This window comes from Hippoglossus stenolepis, chromosome 1, assembly GCF_022539355.2.
Source record: "Hippoglossus stenolepis isolate QCI-W04-F060 chromosome 1, HSTE1.2, whole genome shotgun sequence".
NCBI classification, from domain to species: Eukaryota; Metazoa; Chordata; class Actinopteri; order Pleuronectiformes; family Pleuronectidae; genus Hippoglossus; species Hippoglossus stenolepis.
Window position 1 is genome coordinate 18,797,107 of NC_061483.1, and position 26,094 is coordinate 18,823,200.

General features: G+C 33.2%; 1 protein-coding gene across 1 annotated transcript in view; it reads left to right on the top strand.

Annotated features, from left to right (window-relative positions):
- kif28 (kinesin family member 28) overlaps nucleotides 1-26,094 on the top strand; it is a 67,682-nt gene that overhangs the window by 4,209 nt on the left and 37,379 nt on the right. Inside the window, exons 12-18 of the mRNA XM_047340761.1 lie at nucleotides 87-208; nucleotides 413-503; nucleotides 1,072-1,132; nucleotides 1,325-1,448; nucleotides 1,523-1,658; nucleotides 1,724-1,842; nucleotides 2,504-2,611. Of these exons, the coding sequence (XP_047196717.1) occupies nucleotides 87-208; nucleotides 413-503; nucleotides 1,072-1,132; nucleotides 1,325-1,448; nucleotides 1,523-1,658; nucleotides 1,724-1,842; nucleotides 2,504-2,611 (761 nt within the window). The remainder of the gene's footprint in view (nucleotides 1-86; nucleotides 209-412; nucleotides 504-1,071; nucleotides 1,133-1,324; nucleotides 1,449-1,522; nucleotides 1,659-1,723; nucleotides 1,843-2,503; nucleotides 2,612-26,094) is intronic.

Here is a 26,094-nt window from a genome sequence, read left to right on the forward strand (position 1 = left end):
CAGAAACGAGTAGAACTGCACAGGTGAAGGTTGTGGAGAGGTCAACATGTCTCTGTGTGTGTGTGTTTGTGTGTGTGTGGGTGTAGAAGAGCTTCGTCAGCTGCTGACTCATAACGAACTCCAGATCAGAGCCATTCAGACTCTGTGGGAACAACACCTGCAGGAGGCGCTGAAGGACTGGGAGCAACAGTATGCTAACATCACACAGGTACACACACTTTCATACAAATACACAATCAGGGACGTACACAGCCTAGGAAAACACACAAACACAGATTATAAATGCAAATCTTGGTAAAAGTTTATAAAATAAACCTCATCTTTGCAAATGGACGAAGTGGATATTTTCAGAGTCTTTTCTTGTCCACCACCTCCGTTCATAACATGTCTCCGTGTGTCTCATCACTGTCAGGAGAGGAGGATGATGCAAATGCATCCCTACATCCTGAACATCAACGAGGACGCTCAGCTGTCTGGAGTGGTCAAGCTCTTCATCCAGGAGGGTGAGTCGAGTCTGTGAGGACAATCTCACCTCCCGTTCATTTTACCTTTCAGAGAGCAGATCCTCACAGTTTTTAATGTGTTGAATTAGTTTTAGTTTAAACCTTGTCGTATATTTAAGCAGCAGTGATGTTGAAGATGATGATGAAGGAAGATCAAGGAAGGACACCGTTCTTGCTTGTATAATAAGTTTTATTACACAGAAGTTACAGGTCAGGACAGATACCCGGAGACGTTCTCAGCCCAATCAGAAGTCTCCCTCCCTGGTGTCGGACAAGCATTCATATAGGGAAATTGTTTACGCCCAAAACTTGAGATAAAATGACATCATAGATAAGGGCCTTTAATTCAAGACATGCTTCATACATAAAGATGGAAACCCCTCCATCTAACAGGTCAAAGAGCATTCTCAGAAGGAGAGAACTAACGAGTAACATATGGAATAATACTTAGGAAATCTGAGAGTCCAGAAACCAGCTTTAAACCTGTCATTATGTTTTACACACGTGTCAAAATGATCCATGTTAGCTAAATACACCACAAACTCATTATCACTGTTCTGTGTTCCAGGTGAATGGGACATCGGCCTGTGTGACTCTTCTCTGAGCTCCATCTCTATCAAGGGCCTTGGGTGAGTTTCCACCACATCAGATCACTGAGTGACATCAGAGACACTAATCGTCCAGAGGTGGATGTGAATGATGTCATTGATGGGCAGTGTCTGGTAGCTTCAGATTGCTGAAAGTATCCATATGTCACCTTCTGTATCTTGGACCTAATACACACTCATCAGTGTGTGTACGTGTGTGTGTGTGTGTGTCAGGATCCAGGAGCGTCATGCTGTCTTCAGGAATGAACAGCGCCGCGTGACACTGACCCCTCAGCCAGGGTCAAAGGTCATTGTCAATGGACACGCTGTTTCCCAGACAGCTGAGCTGCAGCACCTGGTGGGTCTCAACACAACCACAAACTTTATGACTTGTAGTTAAATCTCACACGGAGCGTTTACCTCTCCCTCCAGGATCGTCTGGTTCTAGGCTCCAACTGCACCTACCTGTTCATTGGTTATCCATCAGAGAGGGGAGGGGATGACTGGAGCCGCTACGACTACGACTACTTCCAGTCTGAGCTGGCGGCTGCTGAGGGCGTCCACCTGGGTGAGTGAGGGGATTGAGAGCTGCAAGTTAAGGAAGATCCTATTTAATCATGTGTCTGTGTTCAGGTGAGTCCAGCACTGAGTGCACTCACACGGACCCCAGTCTGCTGGCCGTGTTCTATGACTACATCAAACTGATGCCTATGGTGGCCGAGGCCAATCAGATGAGCCAGGAGCTGAGCAAGGTGACATCATCAGATTAACTTAACCCTCGTATTATCTTCCCGTTGACCGTGTTCTTTTTAATCTCTTGTCTGGTTTGCATCAAGTGTAAATTATGTGTGAACCTTTTTAGTCAACCAATCATTCCAACGCATGTCAAGGTTTACACCTCTCTTTGGTATTTATTATCAATAGACCTTATAGAAATGATGAATTATTTGACTATAGTTGTAATTAGAGGAACAGTTGAGTCAGGATATTGTTTGAAACCATTAAACCAAGTCATTTTAATGGCACATTCCTTTTTTCTTCCTGGGTTAAAATTGACAAATTTCCTCTCCTGGAAAGCACAATAGTGTGAAACATTACCCCTTTGGTCACTGATGTTATCAATGTAAATAAGACATCCACAATTCAATGGAAGCAGTGGTCACTAGTTTTATTTGCAAAGAGCATAGTGTGGAACCATCCATGTTATTTTTATGGCAAATAGATGAAAGGAACCTTATTTCTGATGTTAAAAGAATTGGACTTTAGCCGGAGGACCACAGGAAGGTTTAGGAAGCTGACTGTCTTTCTGGTTCAGAGGCAGCTATGTGTACAAATAAGTATTTAATTTTTTGGTTTTTTGTCTCATCACTATTTATTAAAAATAAATAAACTCCTGCTCTGCCATGTTTGGAGGAGGTGGAGTTTAAGTTGGAGATCAAGAATTTGGCGCTGTCTGATCCAAAAGGCCACGATCTGGAGAAAGAGATTGTTTGCAGAGTCACCTCGACGGGAAGAAAACAGGTCGGTCTCGCCCTCTGTCTCTAACAGAAGTCTGTCTCTCGTTTACACATGCTCTTCTTTTAGAAATCCAATTTCAACTAGGGCTACGGGCCCGAGCACAGGCATTTTCAAGCCTGTTGCGGTTAGTGGAGAGAGCGATCAATGAACAAGCGCACGTCTCCACGTTGCATGCGTTTTGAGCACTGCGGCAAGGATAAATGCTTCACTTCCTGCGTCCGTCACGCGATGTCGATCTTTGCCTGCTAATTGCTCATTACGGTCCACGCTATCAAATAGCACATTACACAGTGAACATTTTATGTAAATCGAATGATATTTGTAAAACAAAGCTTACTTCCTGTTGCCAGTAGGTGGCGCCATCACTATTATTACCTACAGACTAATATATCTGTTCAAGTAGGGGCTCTGATGTAGCGTGAGCAATTTTGTGTCAATTGGACAATGTTACAACAACTTAATTATCACACTGATCAGTAGGTGGCGCTATGACCCTGAACTAATATTAATATATGGAACTGTTCAGGTCAGGATTGTGATCATAGGTCAGTAGTTCGGAGCCGGTTGGATAATGCAGAGTGGATTCACAAATTACTTCCTGTTTAATTAATCAGTAGGTGGCGCTATGACACTGAGGAAATATTGACACATAGAGCTGTTCAGGCTTGGTCTCTGATCATGAGACAGCAGTTTGGCGGTGATAGGACAATGCACACTGGAGTTATGACAACATCGCCTCCTTTGGCGAAGGATGAACCTTCGCCGCACCTCAATGTTTACACGGTTTGAGGAAATTTCACAATTCTGACCATGGTCCAATGACTTGACTGAGCTCATTTGAGCTGTATATTGTAAAGCAGCCAGGAGCAGTGCATCAAAGTATGAAACATGTCACTTCCTGTTGCCAGCAGGTGGCGCTGTGATTTTAAGTCATGATTTCTGTATAGATGTCATCAGGCCGGGACTCTTGTCTTACATGTCTAGTTTGGACTCGATTGGACCAAATATGTCTGAGATACAGAACCTCGTGTTTTGATGGCGTGTAATCAAACTTTGAGGCCACGCCACGGTCACACCGTGTGAAGAAAAATCGATCTTTGAGTTAGTTTTTATCTCCATCTTGTTTAAATGACACTCATCTCAATTTGAAGTTGATCTGATGAAAGCCCTGGGACAAGTACTTCAAAGTAAAAATGTGGAATATGGCCAAAATGGCGGGCTTCCTGTTGGGTCTAGCATATCTATCCAAGAGACTTATTTGTTTGTTATGAAAAGACACATGTCCCCATCGATTTTTGTACATGTCGGCCAATCGTGGTGCCGGGGCTGCCCTTTAGGGGGCGCTAGTCAGTTATTTTGCCACGCCCATTCCGTCAAACCATATGAATATTTTCAGGAGGGGGGGGTGTTGATACACAAATGCAGTTTGAGGGAGGTTGACCCTCAAACACCGAAGTTATAGCAATTTCGTGTGTCACGGCGAGTTGATGAACTTTGACGCCACGCCACTAATATGGCGTTTGACGAAAAAGTCACAGTAATCTTATGCCTACATTATCAATGTCTTGAGACCCATTTGCCAAAGTTTGATATGGTTGCAGTAAGTGGATGAGGAGGAATACATCCAAGTGGAAGACATGCAAAAAACAAGACATTTCCTGTTGCGTAACGTAACGTAACGTAACGTAACGTAACGTGAACGTAAAGTCGTTACATTCTTAAACAGCTTAAAACAAATTCAGTGCATTGTTCTTGACCTTTCAGTCTTTTTCATTAAGTTTCTTTTTCCAAAAATAAAATCCTGTTCTCAGCGTTGCTCAAAGTTAAGCAGAAGAAAGTCTTAAAACGTTTTTAGTCTGGCGCATAACAAGGCTGAAACCAAACTATTAGTGATTTTTTCAATTCTCATCATTAAACGAAGCCACACAACTCAAGTAAAGAATAAAATGTGCAAAACAAAATCCCAAAATGAGGCAAGGGGACCTTAGTCTTTGCTCTGGTGATGACTGCTGCCGCTGAAAACTTTCATTCATACAGACTGGTGGTGGTTAGAACGTCGTTGTTGTTGTTGTTGTTGTTGTTACGCAACGCAACGCAACGCAACGCAACGCAACGCAACGCGACGCAACGCAACGCAACGCAACGCAAAGTCGAACGCAACGCAACGCAACATAACGCAACGCAACGCAACGCAACGCAACGTGCCGCAGTGCAACGCAACGCAACGCAACGTAACGCAACGCAACGCAACGCAGCGTAACGAATGTAACGCAACGCAACGCAACGCAACGCAACGCAACGCAACGCAACGCAACGTAACGCAACGTAACGCAACGCAACGCAACGCAACGCAACGCAACGCAACGCAACGTAACGCAAGTAACGCAACGCAACGCAACGTAACGCAACGCAACATAACGCAACGCAAGCAACGAACGCAACGTAACGCAACGCAACGCAACGCAACGCAACGCAACGCCAACGCAACGCAACGTAACGCAACATAACGTAACGCAACGTAACGCAACAGAACGGAACGCAAAGCAACGCAACGCAACGTAACGTTACTTACGCAGCGCAACGACGCACGCCACGCGACGCAACGCCACGTGACGCCGTAACGCACGAACGTAACGCAACGCAACGCAACGCAACGCAACGCCACGTAACGCAACGCAACGTAACGCAACGCAACGCAACGCACGTAACGCAACGCAACGTAAAGCAACGCAACGCAACGCAACGCCACGTAACGCAACGCCACGTAACGCAACGTCGTAACGAACGCCACGCAACGCAACGCAGCAACGCAACGCAACGCAACGAAGCAACGCAACGCAACGCAACGTAACCAACGCAACGTAACGCAACGTAAGGTAGCGTAAAGCAACGCAACGTAACGCACCGCAACGCAACGCAACGCAACGCAACGTAACGTAAAGCAACGTAACGCAACGAAGCAACGCAACGCAACGCAACGCCACGCAACGCCACGACGACACGTAACGCAACGCAACGCAACGCAACGCAAACTAACGCAACGCAACAGCAAAGCAACGCAACGAACGCAACGTAACGCAACGCCACGCAACGCAACGCCACGCAACGTAACGCAACGCAACGCAACGCAAAGCAACGCAACGTAACGCAACGCAAAGCAACGCAACGCAACGCAACGCCACGCAACGCAACGCCACGCCACGCAACGCCACGCCGCAACGCAACGTAACGCAACGTAACGTAACGCAGCGAAGCAACGCAACGCAACGCAACGCAACGCAGCGTAACGTAACGTAACGCAACGCAACGCAACGCAACGCAACGCAACGTAACGTAACGCAACGTAACGTAAAGCAACGCAACGCAACGCAACGCAACGTAACGTAACGCAACGCAACGCAACGAAGGTGAACGCAGCGCACCGAACGCAACGCAACGCACCAACGCAACGCAACGCAACGCAACGCAACGCAACGCAACGCAAAGCAACGTGCAACGCAACGTAACGTAACGCAACGCAACGCCAACGTAACGCAACTAACGTAACGCAACGTAACGCAACGCAACGTAACATAACGCAACGAAAGCAACGCAACGCAACGCAACGCAACGCAACGCAACGTAACGCGACGTAACGCAACGCAACGCAACGCAACATAACGCAACGCAACATAACGCAACGCAACGCAACGCAACGTAACGCAACGCAAGCAACGCAACGCAACGTAACCTCACGCCACGTAACGTAACGCAGCGTAACGTAAAGCAACGAAGCAACGCAACGCAACGCAACGCAACGCAACGCAACGCAACGCAACGTAACGCCACGCAACGCAACGCAACGCAACGCACGCACCGTAACGTAACGCAACGCAACGTAAAGCAACGGCAACGTAACGCACCACGCAACGCAACGCCACGCAACGCAACGAACGTAACGCCAGTAACGCAACGTAAAGTAACGCAACGCAACGCAAAGCAACGTAACGCAACGAACAACACGCAACGCAACGACGCCACGTAACGCCACTAACGCAACGCAACAACGTAACGCAACGTAACGCAAGGTAGCTAAAGCAACGCAACGCAACGCAGCGCAGCAACGCAACGCAACGCAACGCAACGCAACGCAACGCAGCAAGCAACGCAACGCAACGCAACGCAACGCAACGTAACGCCACGTGAACGCCACGTAACGCCACGCAACGCAACGCGTCGCACGCAACGCAGCAACGGAACGTAAAGCAACGGAACGCAACGAATTAACGCAACGCAACGCAAGCCACGTAACGCTACGCTACGTCACAACGCAACGCAACGTAACGCAACGTAACGTAAAGGTGAAAGCAACGTAACGCAACGCAACGCAACGTAACGCAACGCAGCGCAGCAACGCAACGCAACGCAACGCAACGCAACGCAACGCAACGCAACGCAACGCAACGCAACGCAACGAAAGCAACGTAACGCAACGTAACGCCACGTAACGCAACGTGACAGCAACGCAAAGCAACGTAACGCAACGTAACGCAATGCAACTAACGCAACGCAACGCACGCTTGTACTTTGTACTTTAGTTACATTTTAGTTACTTTTGTACTTTGTTACTTTTTAGTTAATTTTTTTAAAAGTAACTAAAAGTACAAAAGTAACTAAAAGTACAAAAGTAACTAAAAGTACAAAAGTAACTAAAAAGTAACTAAAAGTACAAAAGTAACTAAAAGTACAAAAGTAACTAAAAAGTAACTAAAAGTACAAAAGTAACTAAAAAGTAACTAAAAGTACAAAAGTAACTAAAAGTACAAAAGTAACTAAAAGTAACTAAAAGTACAAAAGTAACTAAAAAGTAACTAAAAGTACAAAAGTAACTAAAAGTACAAAAGTAACTAAAAAGTAACTAAAAGTACAAAAGTAACTAAAAGTACAAAAGTAACTAAAAAGTAACTAAAAGTACAAAAGTAACTAAAAGTACAAAAGTAACTAAAAAGTAACTAAAAGTACAAAAGTAACTAAAAAGTAACTAAAAGTACAAAAGTAACTAAAATTACAAAAGTAACTAAAAAGTAACTAAAAGTACAAAAGTAACTAAAAGTACAAAAGTAACTAAAAAGTAACTAAAAGTACAAAAGTAACTAAAAGTGAAAGTAACTTTTAGTTAAGTAATTAAAAAGTAACTTAAAGTACAAAAGTAACTAAAAGTACAAAAGTAACTAAAAGTACAAAAGTAACTAAAAGTAACTAAAAGTACAAAAGTAACTAAAAGTAACTAAAAGTAAAAAAGTAACTAAAAGTATAAAAGTAACTAAAAGTACAAAAGTAACTAAAAAGTAATAAAAGTACAAAAGTAACTAAAAGTACAAAAGTAACTAAAAAGTAACTAAAATTACAAAAGTAACTAAAAAGTAACTAAAAGTACAAAAGTAACTAAAAAGTAACTAAAAGTACAAAAGTAACTAAAAAGTAACTAAAATTACAAAAGTAACTAAAAGTAACTAAAAGTACAAAAGTAACTAAAAGTACAAAAGTAACTAAAAGTAACTAAAAGTAACTAAAAGTAACTAAAAGTACAAAAGTAACTAAAAGTACAAAAGTAACTAAAAAGTAACTAAAAGTACAAAAGTAACTAAAAGTAACTAAAAGTACAAAAGTAACTAAAAGTACAAAAGTAACTAAAAAGTAACTAAAAGTACAAAAGTAACTAAAAGTACAAAAGTAACTAAAAAGTAACTAAAAGTACAAAAGTAACTAAAAGTACAAAAGTAACTAAAAGTACAAAAGTAACTAAAAAGTAACTAAAAGTACAAAAGTAACAAAAAGTGAAAAGTAACTATAAAAAAGTAACTATACAAAAGTAACTAAAAGTACAAAAGTAACTAAAAGTACAAAAGTAACTAAAAAGTAACTAAAAATACAAAAGTAACTAAAAAGTAACTAAAAGTACAAAAGTAACTAAAAGTACAAAAGTAACTAAAAGTACAAAAGTAACTAAAAGTAACTAAAAGTACAAAAGTAACTAAAAGTACAAAAGTAACTAAAAAGTAACTAAAAGTACAAAAGTAACTAAAAGTACTAAAAGTAACTAAAAAGTAACTAAAAGTACAAAAGTAACTAAAAGTACAAAAGTAACTAAAAGTAACTAAAAGTACAAAAGTAACTAAAAGTACAAAAGTAACTAAAAGTAACTAAAAGTACAAAAGTAACTAAAAAGTAACTAAAAGTACAAGTAACTAAAAGTAACTAAAGTACAAGTAACTAAAAGTACAAAAGTAACTAAAAGTACAAAAGTAACTAAAAGTACAAAAGTAACTAAAAAGTAACTAAAAGTACAAAAGTAACTAAAAAGTAACTAAAAGTACAAAAGTAACTAAAAGTACAAAAGTAACTAAAAAGTAACTAAAAGTACAAAAGTAACTAAAAGTACAAAAGTAACTAAAAAGTAACTAAAAGTACAAAAGTAACTAAAAAGTAACTAAAAGTACAAAAGTAACTAAAAGTATAAAAAGTAACTAAAAAGTAACTAAAATAAAAGTAACTAAAAGTACAAAAGTAACTAAAAGTACAAAAGTAACTAAAAAGTAACTAAAAGTACAAAAGTAACTAAAAGTACAAAAGTAACTAAAAGTACAAAAGTAACTAAAAAGTAACTAAAAGTACAAAAGTAACTAAAAAGTAACTAAAAGTACAAAAGTAACTAAAAGTACAAAAGTAACTAAAAGTACAAAAGTAACTAAAAAGTAACTAAAAGTACAAAAGTAACTAAAAGTACAAAAGTAACTAAAAAGTAACTAAAAGTACAAAAGTAACTAAAAAGTAACTAAAAGTACAAAAGTAACTAAAAGTACAAAAGTAACTAAAAGTACAAAAGTAACTAAAAAGTAACTAAAATTACAAAAGTAACTAAAAAGTAACGAAAAGTACAAAAGTAACTAAAAGTACAAAAGTAACTAAAAAGTAACTAAAAGTACAAAAGTAACTAAAAGTAACTAAAAGTACAAAAGTAACTAAAAGTACAAAAGTAACTAAAAGTAACTAAAAGTACAAAAGTAACTAAAAGTAACTAAAAGTACAAAAGTAACTAAAAGTACAAAAGTAACTAAAAGTAACTAAAAGTACAAAAGTAACTAAAAGTACAAAAGTAACTAAAAAGTAACTAAAAGTACAAAAGTAACTAAAAGTACAAAAGTAACTAAAAAGTAACTAAAAGTACAAAAGTAACTAAAAAGTAACTAAAAGTACAAAAGTAACTAAAATTACAAAAGTAACTAAAAAGTAACTAAAAGTACAAAAGTAACTAAAAGTACAAAAGTAACTAAAAGAATAACTAAAAGTACAAAAGTAACAATAAAAAGTAACTAAAGTACAAAAGTAACTAAAAGTACAAAAGTAACTAAAAGTACAAAAGTAACTAAAAGTAACTAAAATTACAAAAGTAACTAAAAGTAACTAAAAGTACAAAAGTAACTAAAAGTACAAAAGTAACTAAAAAGTAACGAAAAGTACAAAAGTAACTAAAAAGTAACTAAAAGAATAAAAGTAACTAAAAGTACAAAAGTAACTAAAAGTAACTAAAAGTACAAAAGTAACAAAAAGTAACTAAAAGTACAAAAGTAACTAAAATTATAAAAAGTAACTAAAAGTAACTAAAAGTACAAAAGTAATCAAAAGTACAAAAGTAACTAAAAGTAACTAAAAGTACAAAAGTAACTAAAAGTACAAAAGTAACTAAAAAGAAAAGTAACTAAAAAGTAACTAAAAGTACAAAAGTAACTAAAAGTGAAAAGTAACTAAATAAAAAGTAACTTAAAGTAATAAAAGTAACTAAAAGTACAAAAGTAACTAAAAGTACAAAAGTAACTAAAAGTAACTAAAAGTACAAAAGTAACTAAAAGTAACTAAAAGTACAAAAGTAACTAAAAGTACAAAAGTAACTAAAAATACAAAAGTAACTAAAAGTAACTAAAAGTACAAAAGTAACTAAAAGTACAAAAGTAACTAAAAGTAACTAAAAGTACAAAAGTAACCAAAAGTAACTAAAATTACAAAAGTAACTAAAAGTAACTAAAAGTACAAAAGTAACTAAAAGTACAAAAGTAACTAAAAAGTAACTAAAAGTACAAAAGTAACTAAAAGTACAAAAGTAACTAAAAAGTAACTAAAAGTACAAAAGTAACTAAAAAGTAACTAAAAGTACAAAAGTAACTAAAAAGTAACTAAAAGTACAAAAGTAACTAAAAGTACAAAAGTAACTAAAAGTACAAAAGTAACTAAAAGTACAAAAGTAACTAAAAAGTAACTAAAAGTACAAAAGTAACTAAAAAGTAACTAAAAGTACAAAAGTAACTAAAAGTACAAAAGTAACTAAAAAGTAACTAAAAGTACAAAAGTAACTAAAAGTACAAAAGTAACTAAAAAGTAACTAAAAGTACAAAAGTAACTAAAAGTAACTAAAAGTACAAAAGTAACTAAAATTACAAAAGTAACTAAAAGTAACTAAAAGTACAAAAGTAACTATACAAAAGTAACTAAAAAGTAACTATAAAAAAAAAGTAACTACAAAAGTAACTAAAAGTACAAAAGTAACTAAAAGTACAAAAGTAACTAAAAGTAACTAAAAATACAAAAGTAACTAAAAGTAACTAAAAGTACAAAAGTAACTAAAAGTACAAAAGTAACTAAAAGTACAAAAGTAACTAAAAGTAACTAAAAGTACAAAAGTAACTAAAAGTACAAAAGTAACTAAAAAGTAACTAAAAGTACAAAAGTAACTAAAAGTAACTAAAAGTACAAAAGTAACTAAAAGTACAAAAGTAACTAAAAGTACAAAAGTAACTAAAAAGTAACTAAAAGTACAAAAGTAACTAAAAGTAACAAAAGTAACTAAAAGTACAAAAGTAACTAAAAAGTAACTAAAAGTACAAAAGTAACTAAAAGTAACTAAAAGTACAAAAGTAACTAAAAGTACAAAAGAACTAAAAGTAACTAAAAGAATAAAAGTAACTAAAAGTAACTAAAAGTACAAAAGTAACTAAAAGTACAAAAGTAACTAAAAAGTAACTAAAAGTACAAAAGTAACTAAAAGTACAAAAGTAACTAAAAAGTAACTAAAAGTACAAAAGTAACTAAAAGTACAAAAGTAACTAAAAAGTAACTAAAAGTACAAAAGTAACTAAAAAGTAACTAAAAGTACAAAAGTAACTAAAAGTACAAAAGTAACTAAAAAGTAACTAAAAGTACAAAAGTAACTAAAAAGTAACTAAAAGTACAAAAGAAACTAAAAAGTAACAAAAAGTAACAAAAGTAAAAAGTAACTAAAAGTATAAAAGTAACTAAAAGTACAAAAGTAACCAAAAAGTAACTAAAATACAAAAGTACAAAAGTAACTAAAAGTACAAAAGTAACTAAAAGAATAACTAAAAGTACAAAAGTAACTAAAAAGTAACTAAAAGCATAAAAGTAACTAAAAGTACAAAAGTAACTAAAAGTAACTAAAAGTACAAAAGTAACTAAAAGTAACTAAAAGTACAAAAGTAACTAAAAGTACAAAAGTAATTAAAAGTACAAAAGTACTAAAATAATCAAAATTACAAAAGTAACTAAAAAGTAACTAAAAGTACAAAAGAATAAGTACAAAAGTAACTAAAGAACAAAAAGTATAAAAGTAACTAAAAAGTAACTAAAAGTAATAAAAGTAACTAAAAGTACTAAAAGTACAAAGTAACTAAAAGTACAAAAGTAACTAAAAGTAACTAAAAGTCCAAAGTAACTAAAAGTATAAAAGTAACTAAAAAGTAACTAAAAGTACAAAAGTAACCAAAAGTACAAAAGTAACTAAAAAGTAACTAAAAGTACAAAAGTAACTAAAAGTACAAAAGTAACTAAAAGTAACTAAAAGTACAAAAGTAACTAAAAGTAACTAAAAGTACAAAAGTAACTAAAATTACAAAAGTAACTAAAAGTAAAAACTAAAAGTACAAAGTAACTAAAAGTAACTAAAAGTACAAAAGTAACTAAAAAAGTAACAAAGTAAAAAAGTAACTTAAAGTACAAAAGTAACTAAAAGTACAAAAGTAACTAAAAGGCAAAAGTAACAAAAAGTAACTAAAATACAAAAGTAACTAAAAGTAACTAAAAGTAAAAAAGTAACTAAAAGTACAAAAGTAACTAAAGAAAAGTAACTAAAAGTACAAAAGTAACTAAAAGTACAAAAGTAACTAAAAGTAACTAAAAGTACAAAAGTAACTAAAAGTAACTAAAAGTAATAAAGTAACTAAAAGTACAAAAGTAACTAAAAGTACAAAAGTAACTAAAAAGTAACTAAAAGTACAAAGTAACTAAAAGTACAAAAGTAACTAAAAAGTAACTAAAAGTACAAAAGTAACTAAAAATACTAAAAAAGCAAAAGTAACTAAAAGTACAAAAGTAACTAAAAGTAACTAAAAGTAAAAAAGTAACTAAAAGTACAAAAGTAACTAAAAGTAACTAAAAGTACAAAAGTAACTAAAAACAAGTAACTAAAAAGTAACTAAATACAAAGTAACTAAAAGTACAAAAGTAACTAAAAGTACAAAAGTAACTAAAAGTAACTAAAAGTACAAAAGTAACAAAAGTACAAAAGTAACTAAAAATACAAAAGTAACTAAAAGTAACTAAAAGTACAAAAGTAACTAAAATTACAAAAGTAACTAAAAGTAACTAAAAGTACAAAAGTAAAAGTACAAAAGTAACTAAAAGTACAAAAGTAACTAAAAGTAACTAAAAGTACAAAAGTAACTAAAAAGTAACTAAAAGTACAAAAGTAACTAAAAGTACAAAAGTAACTAAAGTACAAAAGTAACTAAAAGAACTAAAAAAAAGTAACTAAAAGTACAAAAGTAACTAAAAGTAACTAAAAGTAATAAAAGTAACTAAAAGTACAAAAGTAACTAAAAGTAACTAAAAGTACAAAAGTAACTAAAAGTAATAAAAGTAACTAAAAAGTAACTAAAAGTACAAAAGTAACTAAAAGTACAAAAGTACTAAAAGTAACTAAAAGTACAAAAGTAACTAAAAAGTAACTAAAAGTACAAAAGTAACTAAAAAGTAACTAAAAGTACAAAAGTAACTAAAAGTACAAAAGTAACTAAAAGTACAAAAGTAACTAAAAAGTAACTAAAAGTACAAAAGTAACTAAAAAGTGAAAAGTAACAAGTTAATTAAAAAGTAACTTAAAGTACAAAAGTAACTAAAAGTACAAAAGTAACTAAAAGTACAAAAGTACAAAAAGTAACTAAAAGTACAAAAGTAACTAAAAGTAACTAAAAGTACTAAAAGTAACTAAAAGTATAAAAGTAACTAAAGTAACTAAAAGTACAAAAGTAACTAAAAGTACAAAAGTAACTAAAAAGTAACTAAAAGTACAAAAGTAACTAAAAAGTAACTAAAATTACAAAAGTAACTAAAAAGTAACTAAAAGTACAAAGTAACTAAAATAAAGTACAAAAGTAACAAAAGTAACTAAAAAATATAAAAGTAACAAAAGTAACTAAAAGTACAAAAGTAACTAAAAGCAAAAGTAACTAATAAAAGTAATCAAAAGTAACAAAAGTAACTAAAAGTAACAAAAGTAATAAAGTAACTAAAAGTACAAAAGTAACTAAAAGTAACTAAAAGTACTAAAGTAACTAAAGTACAAAAGTAACTAAAAGTAACTAAAAGTACAAAAGTAACTAAAAGCACAAAGTAACTAAAAGTAACTAAAAGTACAAAAGTAACTAAAAGTAACTAAAAGTACAAAGTAACTAAAAGTAACTAAAAGTACAAAAGTAACTAAATACAACTAAAAGTATAAAAGTAACTAAAAGTACAAAAGTAACTAAAAAGTAACTAAAAGTACAAAAGTAACTAAAACAAAGTAACAAAAGTAACTAAAAGCAAAGTAACTAAAAGTACAAAAGTAAAAAGTAACTAAAAGTACAAAAGTAACTAAAAGTAACTAAAAGTACAAAAGTAACTAAAAAGTAACTAAAAGTACAAAAGTAACTAAAAGTAACAAAAAGTACAAAAGTAACTAAAAGTACAAAAGTAACTAAAAGTACAAAAGTAACTAAAAAGTAACCAAAAGTAACTAAAAGTAACTAAAAGTACAAAAGTAACTAAAAGTAACTAAAAAGTAACTAAAAGGTAACTAAAAATAACTAAAAGTACAAAAGTAAAAAGTAAAAGTAACTAAAAGTACAAAAGTAACTAAAAAAAAGTAACTAAAAGTACAAAAGTAACTAAAAGTAACTAAAAGTACAAAGTAACTAAAAGTAACTAAAAGTACAAAAGTAACTAAAAGCACAAAAGTAACTAAAAGTACAAAAGTAACTAAAAGTAAAAGTAATTAAAAGTAACTAAAAGTACAAAAGTAACTAAAAGTACAAAGTAACTAAAAGTAACTAAAAGTACAAAAGTAATTAACTAAAAGTACAAAAGTAACTAAAAGTAACTAAAAGTACAAAAGTAACTAAAAGTAACTAAAAGTACAAAAGTAACTAAAAGTACAAAAGTAACTAAAAGTACAAAAGTAACTAAAAGTCATAGTAAGTACAAAAGTAACTAAAAGTACAAAAGTAACTAAAAAGTAACTAAAAGTACAAAAGTAACTAAAAGTAACTAAAAGTACAAAAGTAACTAAAAAGTAACAAAAAGTACAAAAGTAACAAAAAAGTAACTAAAAGTACAAAAGTAACTAAAAGTATCAAAAAGTAACTAAAGTAACTAAAAGTACAAAAGTAACTAAAAGTAACTAAAAACAAAAGTAACAAAAGTAAAAAGTAACTAAAGTAATAAAAAGTAACTAAAAGTACAAAAGTAACTAAAAGTACAAAGTAATTAAAAGTAACTAAAAGTAAAAGTAACTAAAAGTACAAAAGAATAATTAAAAAGTAACTAAAAGTACAAAAGTAACTAAAAAGTAACTAAAAGTACAAAAGTAACTAAAAAAGTAACTAAAAGCACAAAGTAACTAAAAGTACAAAAGTAACTAAAAAGTAATAACTAAAAATACAAAAGTAACTAAAAGTACAAGTTAACTAAAAGTACAAAAGAACTAAAAAGTAACTAAAAGTACAAAAGTAACTACAAAGTAACAAAAGTAACTAAAAGTACTAAAGTAACTAAAAAATGTAAAGAACTAAAAAGTACAAAAGTAACTAAAAGTACCTAAAAGTAACTTAAAAGTTACTAAAAGAACAAAAGTAACAAGTAACTAAAAGTACAAAGTAACTAAAAAGAACTAAAAGTACAAGCAACTAAAAGTAACAAAGTAACTAAAAGTAACCAAAGTAAAAGTAACTAAAAGAACTAAAAGTAACAAAAGTAACTAAAGAACTGCAAAGTAACTAAGAAAGAACAAAAGAACAAAAGTAACTAAAAAGTAACTAAAAGTACAAAGTAACTAAAAGTAACTAAAAGTACAAAAGTAACTAAAAAGTAACTAAAAGTACAAAAGTAACTAAAAGTACAAAAGTAACTAAAAGTACAAAAGTAACTTAAAAGTAACTAAAAGTAATAAAGTAACTAAAAGCAACTAAGCAACGAAACGAAAAGTAACTAAAAGTAACAAAGTAACGAAAGTAACTAAAAAGCAATCAAAAGCACTAAAGTAACTAAAAGTACAAAAGTAACTAAAAGTAACTAAAAGTAACTAAAAAGTAACTAAAAGTAAAAAAGTAACTAAAAGTAACTAAAAGCACAAAAGTAACTTAAAAGTACAAAGTAACTAAAAGTAACTAAAAGTACAAAAGTAACTAAAAGTACAAAAGTAACTAAAAGTACAAAAGTAACTAAAAAGTAACTAAAAGTACAAAAGTAACTAAAAGTACAAAAGTAACTAAAAAGTAACTAAAAGCACAAAAGTAACTAAAAGTAACTAAAAGTACAATAACTAAAAGTAACAAAAAGCACAAAGTAACTAAAAGTACAAAAGTAACTAAAAGTACAAAAAGTAAAAAAGTAACTAAAAGTACAAAACCAAAAGTAACTAAAAGTACAAAAGTAACTACAAAGTAACTAAAAGAACTAAAAGCACAAAGTAACTAAAGTACAAAGTAACTAAAAGTACAAAAGTAACTAAAAGTAACTAAAAGTACAAAAGTAACTAAAAGCAACTAAGTAACGAACTAAAAGTAACAAAGTAACTAAAAAAGTAACTAAAAAGTAACTAAAAGTACTAAAGTAACTAAAGTAAAAGTAACTAAAAGTAACTAAAAGTACAAAAGTAACTAAAAGTACAAAAGTAACTAAAAGTACAAAAGTAACTAAAAGTACAAAAGTAACTAAAAGTAACAAAAGTAACTAAAAAGTAACTAAAAGTACCAAAGTAACTAAAAAGTAACTAAAAGTACAAAAGCAACTAAAAGTAACAAAAAGTACAAAGTAACTAAAAGTACAAAAGTAATCAAAAGTACAAAGTAACTAAAAGTACAAAAGTAACTAAAAGTACAAAAGTAACTAAAAGTAACTAAAAGTACAAAAGTAACTAAAAGTAACTAAAAAGTAACTAAAAGTACAAAAGTAACTAAAAAAGTAACTAAAAGTACGAAAGTAACTAAAAGTAACAAAAGTAACGAAAGTAACTAAAAGTACAAAAGAAACGAAAAGCAAAGTAACTAAAAGTAACGAATAAGAACGAAAAAGTAACTAAAAGAATGATAGAAAGTAACTAAGTAAGTAATGTAAATAAGTACAAACCAAAAGTAACTAAAAGTAACAAAAGTAACTAACAACTAAAAGTAACTACAATAACGGAAAGTAACAAAAGTAACTAAAAAGTAACTAAAAGTACAAAAGTAACTAAAAAGTAACTAAAAGTACAAAAGTAACTAAAAGTAACTAAAAGTACAAAAGTAACTAAAAGTACAAAAGTAACTAAAAGTACAAAAGTAACTAAAAAGTAACTAAAAGTACAAAAGTAACTAAAAGCAACTAAGTAACTAACAAAAGTAACTAAAAAGTAACTAAAAGTAACTAAAGTCACAAAAGTAACTAAAAGTAAAAAGTAACTAAAAGCACAAGTAACTAAAAAAGTAACTAAAAGTAACTAAAAAGCAACTAAAAGTAAAAAGTAACTAAAAGTAACTAAAGCACAAAAGTAACTAAAAGTACAAAAGTAACTAAAAAGTAACTAAAAGTACAAAAAGTAACTAAAAGTACAAAAGTAACTAAAAGGTCAAAGTAACTAAAAAGTACTAAAAGTACAAAAGTAACTAAAAGTACAAAAGTAACTAAAAGTAACTAAAAGTACATAAGTAATAAAAGTAACTAAAAGTACAAAAGTAACTAAAAGTAACTAAAAGTACAAAAGTAACTTAAAAGTACAAAAGTAACTAAAACAAAAGTAACTAAAAAAGTAACTAAAAGCACAAAAGTAACTAAAAGTAACTAAAAGTACAAAAGTAACTAAAAGTAACTAAAAGTAACTAAAAGTACTAAAGAACTAAAAGTAATAAAGTAACTAAAAGTACAAAAGTAACTAAAAAGTAACTAAAAGTAACAAAAGTAACTAAAAGTAACTAAAAGAACAAAAGTAACTAAAAGTAACTAAAAGCAACGAAAAGTAACTAAAAGTAACAAAAAGTAACGAAAAGTAACTAAGCAATGTAATGTAACGCAAAAGAACTAAAAGTAACGAAAGTAACTAAAAGTAACAAAAGTAACTAAAAGTAACAAGTAACTACAAAAGAACTAACGCAAACGTAATTTAAAAGTAACCTAATAAAGTAACGAAAAGTAACGAAAGTACTAAAAGTAACTAAAAGTACAAAGTAACTAAAAAGTAACTAAAAGTACAAAAGTAACTAAAAAGTAACTACAAGTACAAAAGTAACTAAAAGTACAAAAGTAACTAAAAGCACAAAAGTAACTTAAAAGTAACTAAAAGTACAAAAGTAACTAAAAGTACAAGTAACTAAAAGTAACTAAAAGTAACTAAAAGCAACTAAAAGTACAAAAGTAACTAAAAGCACAAAAGTAACTAAAAGTACAAAAGTAACTAAAAAGTAACTAAAAGTACAAAAGTAACTAAAAGTACAAAAGTAACTAAAAGCACAAAAGTAACTAAAAAGAACTAAAAGTACAAAAGTAACTAAAAGTACAAAAGTAACTAAAAGTAACTAAAAGTACAAAAACAAGCTAAAAGTAACAAAAGTACAAAAGTAACTAAAAGTACAAAAGTAACTAAAAGTACAAAAGTAACCAAAAAGTAACTAAGTGCAGAAAGTAACTACAAAGTAACTAAAAGTACAAAAGTAACTAAAAGTACAAAGTAACTAAAAGTACAAAAGTAACTAAAAAGTAACTAAAAGTACAAAAGTAACTAAAAGTACAAAGTAACTAAAAGGTCTAAAGTAACTAAAAGTACAAAAGTAACTAAAAAGTAACTAAAAGTACTAAAGTAACTAAAAGTACGAAAGTAACTAAAAGTACAAAAGTAACTAAAAGTACAAAAGTAACTAAAAGTACAAAAGTAACTATAAAGTAACTGAAAGTACAAAAGTAACTAAAAGCACAAAGTAACTAAAAGTACAAAGTAACTAAAAAGTAACTAAAAGTACGAAAGTAACTAAAAGTATGAAAGTAACTAAAAGTACAAAGTAACTAAAAAGTAACTAAAAGTAACAAAAGTAACGAAAAGTTACTAAAAGAAACGGAAAAGTAATTAAAAATAACTAAAAGTAAAGTAACTAAAGTAACGAAAAGTAACTAAAAGTAACTAAAAGTAACGGAAAGTAACTAATAATGTAATGTAATCACACCACGTAACTGAAAGTAACGGAAAGTAACTAAAAGTAACGGAAAGTACAAAAAGTAACGGAAAGTAACTAAGTAAGTAACTAATACAAAAGTAATTAAAAGTACGCCACGAACGGAAAGTAACGGAGAGTAACTAAAAGTAACTAAAAGTACATACAAAAAGTAACTAAAAGTACAAAAGTAACTAAAAGTACAAAAGTAACCAAAAGTAACTAAAAGTACAAAAGTAACTAAAAGTACAAAAGTAACTAAAAGTTAACTACAAGTACAAAAGTAACTAAAAGTACAAAAAGTAACTAAAAAGTAACTAAAAGTACGAAAGTAACTAAAAGCAACTAAAGTAATGTAATGTAATGGCAGATTTTGCATTTGTGTAATGTTTAATAGAAGAACAGATATTATTTAGAAGAAGCTAGATAACAAATAGTTTCTGTGACTTACAAAAGTTGCAGAGGGGACTATAAGTGTTTATGGCCCCCACATGTGTGTCTTAGCAAATGCTTCACTGCAGGGGTGTTACTTAGTGTGTCTGATAGAGATGGGTGAGGGGAACTCTGCATTGTATACAGGACTGGGGTCTTTTGATGTTGTAAATCTAGATAGGGGATCTCGGAGACAGATTGTCTCATACCAGAAGGCACACCAGGGGTCTGGGACGGAGATCTGAGACAGGAACTCTGCCCAACCTGGTCAGACATCAAGAGACTGAAGAATACCTTTGGCCCTCGCAGGGAGGGGCTTCTGATTGTATAAGTGAAGTGATTCTCCTGTGCTCTGTGCTCATTCTATACACGCTCACACTAGGTGGCTGTGTGGGTGACCACCTGCAGGTGTTTTAGTTGAACTTCGAGACAATGTTATGTGTGTTATTATACAATAGAGTATCATTATTAAACAGAAACTGCCACCACAGTAACGAAAGTAACAAAAAGTAACAAAGATTAAAGTAACCAAAAGTAACTAAAAGTAACTAAAAGTAACAAAGTAACTAAAAGTAACGAAAGTAACAAAGCAACTAAACAAATGTAACGAAAAGTAACGAACGAAAAGTAACGAAAAGTCAATAAAAGTAACTAAAGTACAAAGTAACTAAAGAACGAAGTAACTAAAAGTACGAAAGTAACTAAAGCAACAAAAGTAACTAAAAGTACAAAGTAACTAAAAGTACAAAAGTACAAAGAATAACAAAGTAACTAAAAGTAACAAAGTACAAAGTAACTAAAAAGTAACTAAGTACGAAAGTAACTGCAAAGTAACTAAAAGTAACTAAAAGTAACTAAAAGTAACTAAAGTAACAAAAGTAATGTAACGTACGTAAGCAACGAAAGTAACTAAAAGTAACGGAAAGTACTAACAGTAACGAAAGTAATCGTAACGTTAACGCCACGTAGCATCAATACAACGTAACAGAAAGTAACAAAGTAACCAAAAGTAACTAAAAGTACAAAGTAACTAATAACCAAAAGTACAAAAGAAGTAACTAAAAGTACAAAAAGCAACAAAAGTAACTAAAAGTACAAAAGTAACTAAAAGTACAAAAGTAACTAAAATTAACTAAAGTACGAAAGTAACTAAGAACTGAAAATGAAAAGTAACGAAAGTAACAAAAAGTACGAAGTAACGGAAAGTAACTAAAAGTAACGAAAGAACTAAAAGCAATGTAATGTAACACGGCTAACACATAATACTAAAAGTAAAAGTACCAGAGTAACAAAAAGTAACTAAAAGAGAAAGCATTCAAAGTAAAGTAACTAAAGTAACTAAAAGCGAAGTAATTAAAGTAACGAAGTTACGTAGTTACGATAAAGTAACGTAAAGTAACATAACGTAGGTGGCGCTATGACCCTGAACCAAGGCTATGGATGTGTTCAGGTCAATAATCGCATAGTAAGGTGAACTTACTGTAGAACTGCTTTGTTTCGTAAGGCATGACTAAGGTGCACCTCCCTCCACGGAGGCTTAAATATGTCTGAGCCAAATGTTGAAAACCAGGACGTAGAATTTCAAAAGGAACCAGGCAAATTAACTGATTTTCAAAATAATGCAAGAGTAGATTTACAAAGTACTTCCTGTTTCATGGCGAATCAGTAGGTGGCGCTATGACACTGAGGAAATATTGACACATAGAGCTGTTCAGGCTTGGTCTCTGATCATGAGACATCAGTTTGGCGGTGATAGGACAATGCACACTGGACTTATGACAACATTTCCTGGCTGGCGATGAACCTTCCCCGCACCTCAATGTTTCACGGTTTGAGGAAATGTCACAATTCGGACCATGATCCAATGACTGAGCTCTTGCAGGCTGTATATTGTAAAGCAGCCAGGAGCAGTTCATCAAAGTAAAAACATGTCACTTCCTGTAGCCAGCAGGTGGCGCTGTGATTTTAAGTCAAGATTTCTGTGTAGATGTCACCAGGCCGGGACTCTTGTCTTACATGTCTAGTTTGGAACTCGATTGGAACAAATATGTCAGAGATACAGAACCTCATGTTTTGATGGCGTGTAATCAAACTTTGATGCCACGCCACGGTCACACCGTGTGACGAAAAATCGATCTTTGAGTTAGTTTTTATCTCCATCTTGTTTAAATGACACTCATCTCAATATGAAGTTGATCTGATGAAAGCCCTACGACAAGTTCACAAAGTAAAAATGTGAAAAATGGCCACTAAAGTCAAAATGGCGGGCTTCCTGTTTGGTCTAGCATATCTATCCAAGAGACTTATTTGTTTGTTATGAGAAGACACATGTCCCTAATGGTTTTTTGTACATGTCCGCAACTCGTGGTGCCGGGGCTGCCCTTTAGGGGGCGCTAGTCAGTTATTTTGCCACGCCCATTCCTTAAAACCATATGAATGTCTGCAGGGGGCTGTTGCTACACAAATGTAGTTTGAGGAGATAGACCCATGAACACGGAAGTTACAGCAATTTCTGTGTCACAGTGAGTCGATGAACTTTAACGCCACGCCATTAATATGGCGTTTGACGAAAAGTCACAGTAATCTTATGCCTACATTATCAATGTCTTGAGACCCTTTTGCATAGGTTTGACATGGCTGCGTCAGTAGATGAGGAGGAATACTTCCTAAGACATGCAAAAACAAGACATTTCCACATGCCACCAGGGGCGCTGTGTTTTTAAGTCATGATTTCTGTGTAGATGTCATCAGGCCGGGACTTTTGTCTTACATGTCTAGTTTGGACTCGATTCGACCAAATATGTCCGAGATACAGAACTTCGTGTTTTGATGGCGTGTAATCAAACTTTGACGCCACGCCACGGTCACGCCGCGTGACGAAAATCGATCTTTGAGGTAGTTTTCATCTCCATTTTGTTGTGATGACACGCATCTCCATATGAAGTTGATCTGATGAAAGCCCTGGGACAAGTACATCAAAGTAAAAATGTGGAAAATGGTCAGTATGGCCACTAAAGTCAAAATGGCGGGCTTCCTGTTGCTTTTTCCCATTGCACCTCTGACCTTTTTGTTTGTCTTGTCATGATACACCTGGGCTACGATTTTGTGAAGATCGGTGAAAGCTAACTGAGGGCTTTTCCTTAGATGGCGCTGTTGAACCATTTTCCACGCTCATTTCCAATTACTCCAGAATACAATTACTTTTTGGGGCTTTGAATTCCTGCAAACTTTGGTAACAATTTGAGCATGTCTAGGCCCTGGAAAAAGCCCCAAAAGGAAATACAAATCCTTCAAAATACAATAGGGCCTCCCACTGTTCGGTGCCTAAGGCCCTAATGACAAAACAAAACTTGATGCATGTGAACAGCGTTGGGAAGCCAGGCTGTCCCCATACACTTTCAGTATCAAGCATATCACAAGCATAACACAACAGGTGATGACATGTTTAGCCGCATGTTGTCTTTTATCCGCTGGCTGTCAGGTGGTGTCCTGTAAACGGTGTGGGCTTTGTAGATAATTGGCAAACTTTTGGAGGAAACCTGGTCATGTTGGAGAAGGAGCGCTCATCCCACTTGGGATGGAGCATCTCTTATCTAGAATATTACCCAGTCTATTAAATGACAACCCAGAGTTGGGACCAGGACGCAGAGCTGCAGTGCTACACACTCTCTGCGCTCCCTCTGGATCAGTCGCACAACCACAAACCCATTGAGATTGTGTCTGTCCACCGTCCCATTACATTATTTAAATCAAACAATAACAGAGGAGAATTCACACAAAAATCTAATACAAATTAACACAACCTCTGCAACAACTCAGGAAACAAAGACTTTTAAATGTGGTCTGTTAAACATAAGATCATTATCATAAAAGGCTATTTTAGTTAATGAACTAGTCTCAGATCATAAAATAGATTTATTGTCCCTCACTGAGACCTGGCTGCATCCTGATGAATATGTCAGTCTAAATGAATCTACTCCCCAGTCATGTAAATACACACGTTCCCAGAGAATTTGGGCGAGGAGGTGGAGTTGCTGCTATTTTTAACTCCAGTCTATTAATTAATCCTAAACCTAAACTAAGCTACAACTCATTTGAATGTCTTGTTCTTAGTCTTCCACGCCAACCAAGAAACACCAACAGCCAAAAATATTTGCTGTAGTTTACCGTGCTCCTGGGGCTTATACTGAATTTTTAACAGAATTCCTGAGTTTTTATCAAACCTAGTCCTAAAGACCGACAAAATTATTATTGTTGGTGACTTTAATATTCATGTTGACAATAATAAAGATAGCCTTAGCGTAGCATTTATTTCATATTAGACTCAATTGGTTTCAGTCATGTGTACACCAACCTACTCATTGTTGTAACCACACACTTGACCTTATATTATCAAACGGTGTCAAAATTGAACATCTAACAGTACTTCCGCGCAATCCAATTCTATCAGACCATAATTTAATAACCTTCGATTTTTCACTATCGAATATATGCCACTAATAATAAACTCATTTTCTAGATGTTTACCTGATAGTGCTGTAGCTACATTTGGAAATAATTCCAATTACATTTAAACCCGTACTATCCGTCGATATAAACAACAAATTCATTAAAAACCCTAGCTCCCTGAGATTGACCATCTCTGCCGATAGCTCTGCAGACTCCACACACAATACTAGACTCTAGCGCCTAAAAAGAAACATAAAACATAGTAAATTAGCTCCGGTATAAATTCAAGACACAGGAGTTAAACAAGTATCAAGAAAACTAGAAAGGAAGTGGCCTCCAGCAACCTGTTGAAAATCTCCTAGACTGGGAAGAATAGTGTTAAGCATATAAGAAGGCCTCCACAAGCAAGAGCCGCTACTATTCAAACTAATAGAGAGAATAAAACAACCAGGTTCTTCTTCAGCACTGTAGCAGGCTGACAGAGAGTCACATCCACCAACCCAGTATTCCTCGATCCTAAATAGCAATATCTTTACGAATTTCTTTAATGATAAAATTTAACTATTACAAATCAAATCAAACATCCCTGCCCCAATTGGCACTCAATACTCCCATCAAGAACAGAAAACCCAGAAACGGCTAAGAATCCTACAATTATTTAGACAGCTTCTCTCTGATCACTCCTTGATCAGCTGACCAAATAATCTCATGTTCTAAACCAACAACTATGTATCTCAGACCCTATTCCTACAAAATTACTTAAAGAAATTTCCCCCTAATTGATAGTTTCCAACACAGCACATCTGCTGCCAATATCAGGAGAGAAACCATGCCTTTTAAAATAGCTGTAAACAAACTCCCTTTCTCAAAAACATACCTAGACCCAGAGGTTTAAGCTCTTTAAACTCATTAAACGCAGAGAGAATCTACAATAGAATTTAAAATTCTCCTCCTCACTCTCAAAGCTCTTAATAAAATGCAACCATTAAATCTTCAAAGAGCTGTTAGTACCTCTATTGAACCTACTCAGAGCACTGCGCTACCAGAATTCAGGCTTACTTGTCGTCTCCCTAAAGTCCCAAAAGAAGAGTAGGAGCCAGAGCTTGTGCCATCAAGCTCTCTCTCGTGGAATCATCTCCACTTCCATTCGGGAGGCAGACACCATCTGTATGTTTAAGAGTAGGCTTAAACCTTCTTTTGATAAAGCTTTATAGTTAGAGCTGGTCCAGGCTTGTCCTAGACCCGCTCTTAGTTATGCTGCTATAGGTCTAGAAGGTCGGGGACACATGACACACGGAGCTTCTTTCAGCCCTTCCTCTTCTCAATCGTTATCACATCAAAGTAATTCATATCCCATCAATACATGTTACTGACCTTCTTCCCGGAGTCCCTTGCCTTATCGCCCGCAGATCCAGGCACGGCTGAGGCTACATCATGATTAGGATCTGTGGATCACGTATCAGAGGTTGTAATGGTGGATCCAGTATGGCGGATTCTGTATCGTGCTGGTTGATCGATAATAAAGGCAGATCTTATCGTGTTGGCATCAGATAATGGTGGTGGACCACGTACTCGAGGTGGCAGCTGATGATGGATCCTAATGGCGGCAGTGGACAATGACTGTGGACTATAGTATCCGATCTTGATGGTGGATCATGATCTGCTGGCTGCTGACCATAGACTATGATTGCAGCAGGACTGCTCGATACATAGTATTTCTCCTCAGACACTCTGACCATTAATGACATTAATCCACCAATTCACTGACCTTCAGTTATACTTCAAAATGTTTACCCTTATAAATGCCAAGCAAACCAGCAACACGTAACTGAAGATACAGTT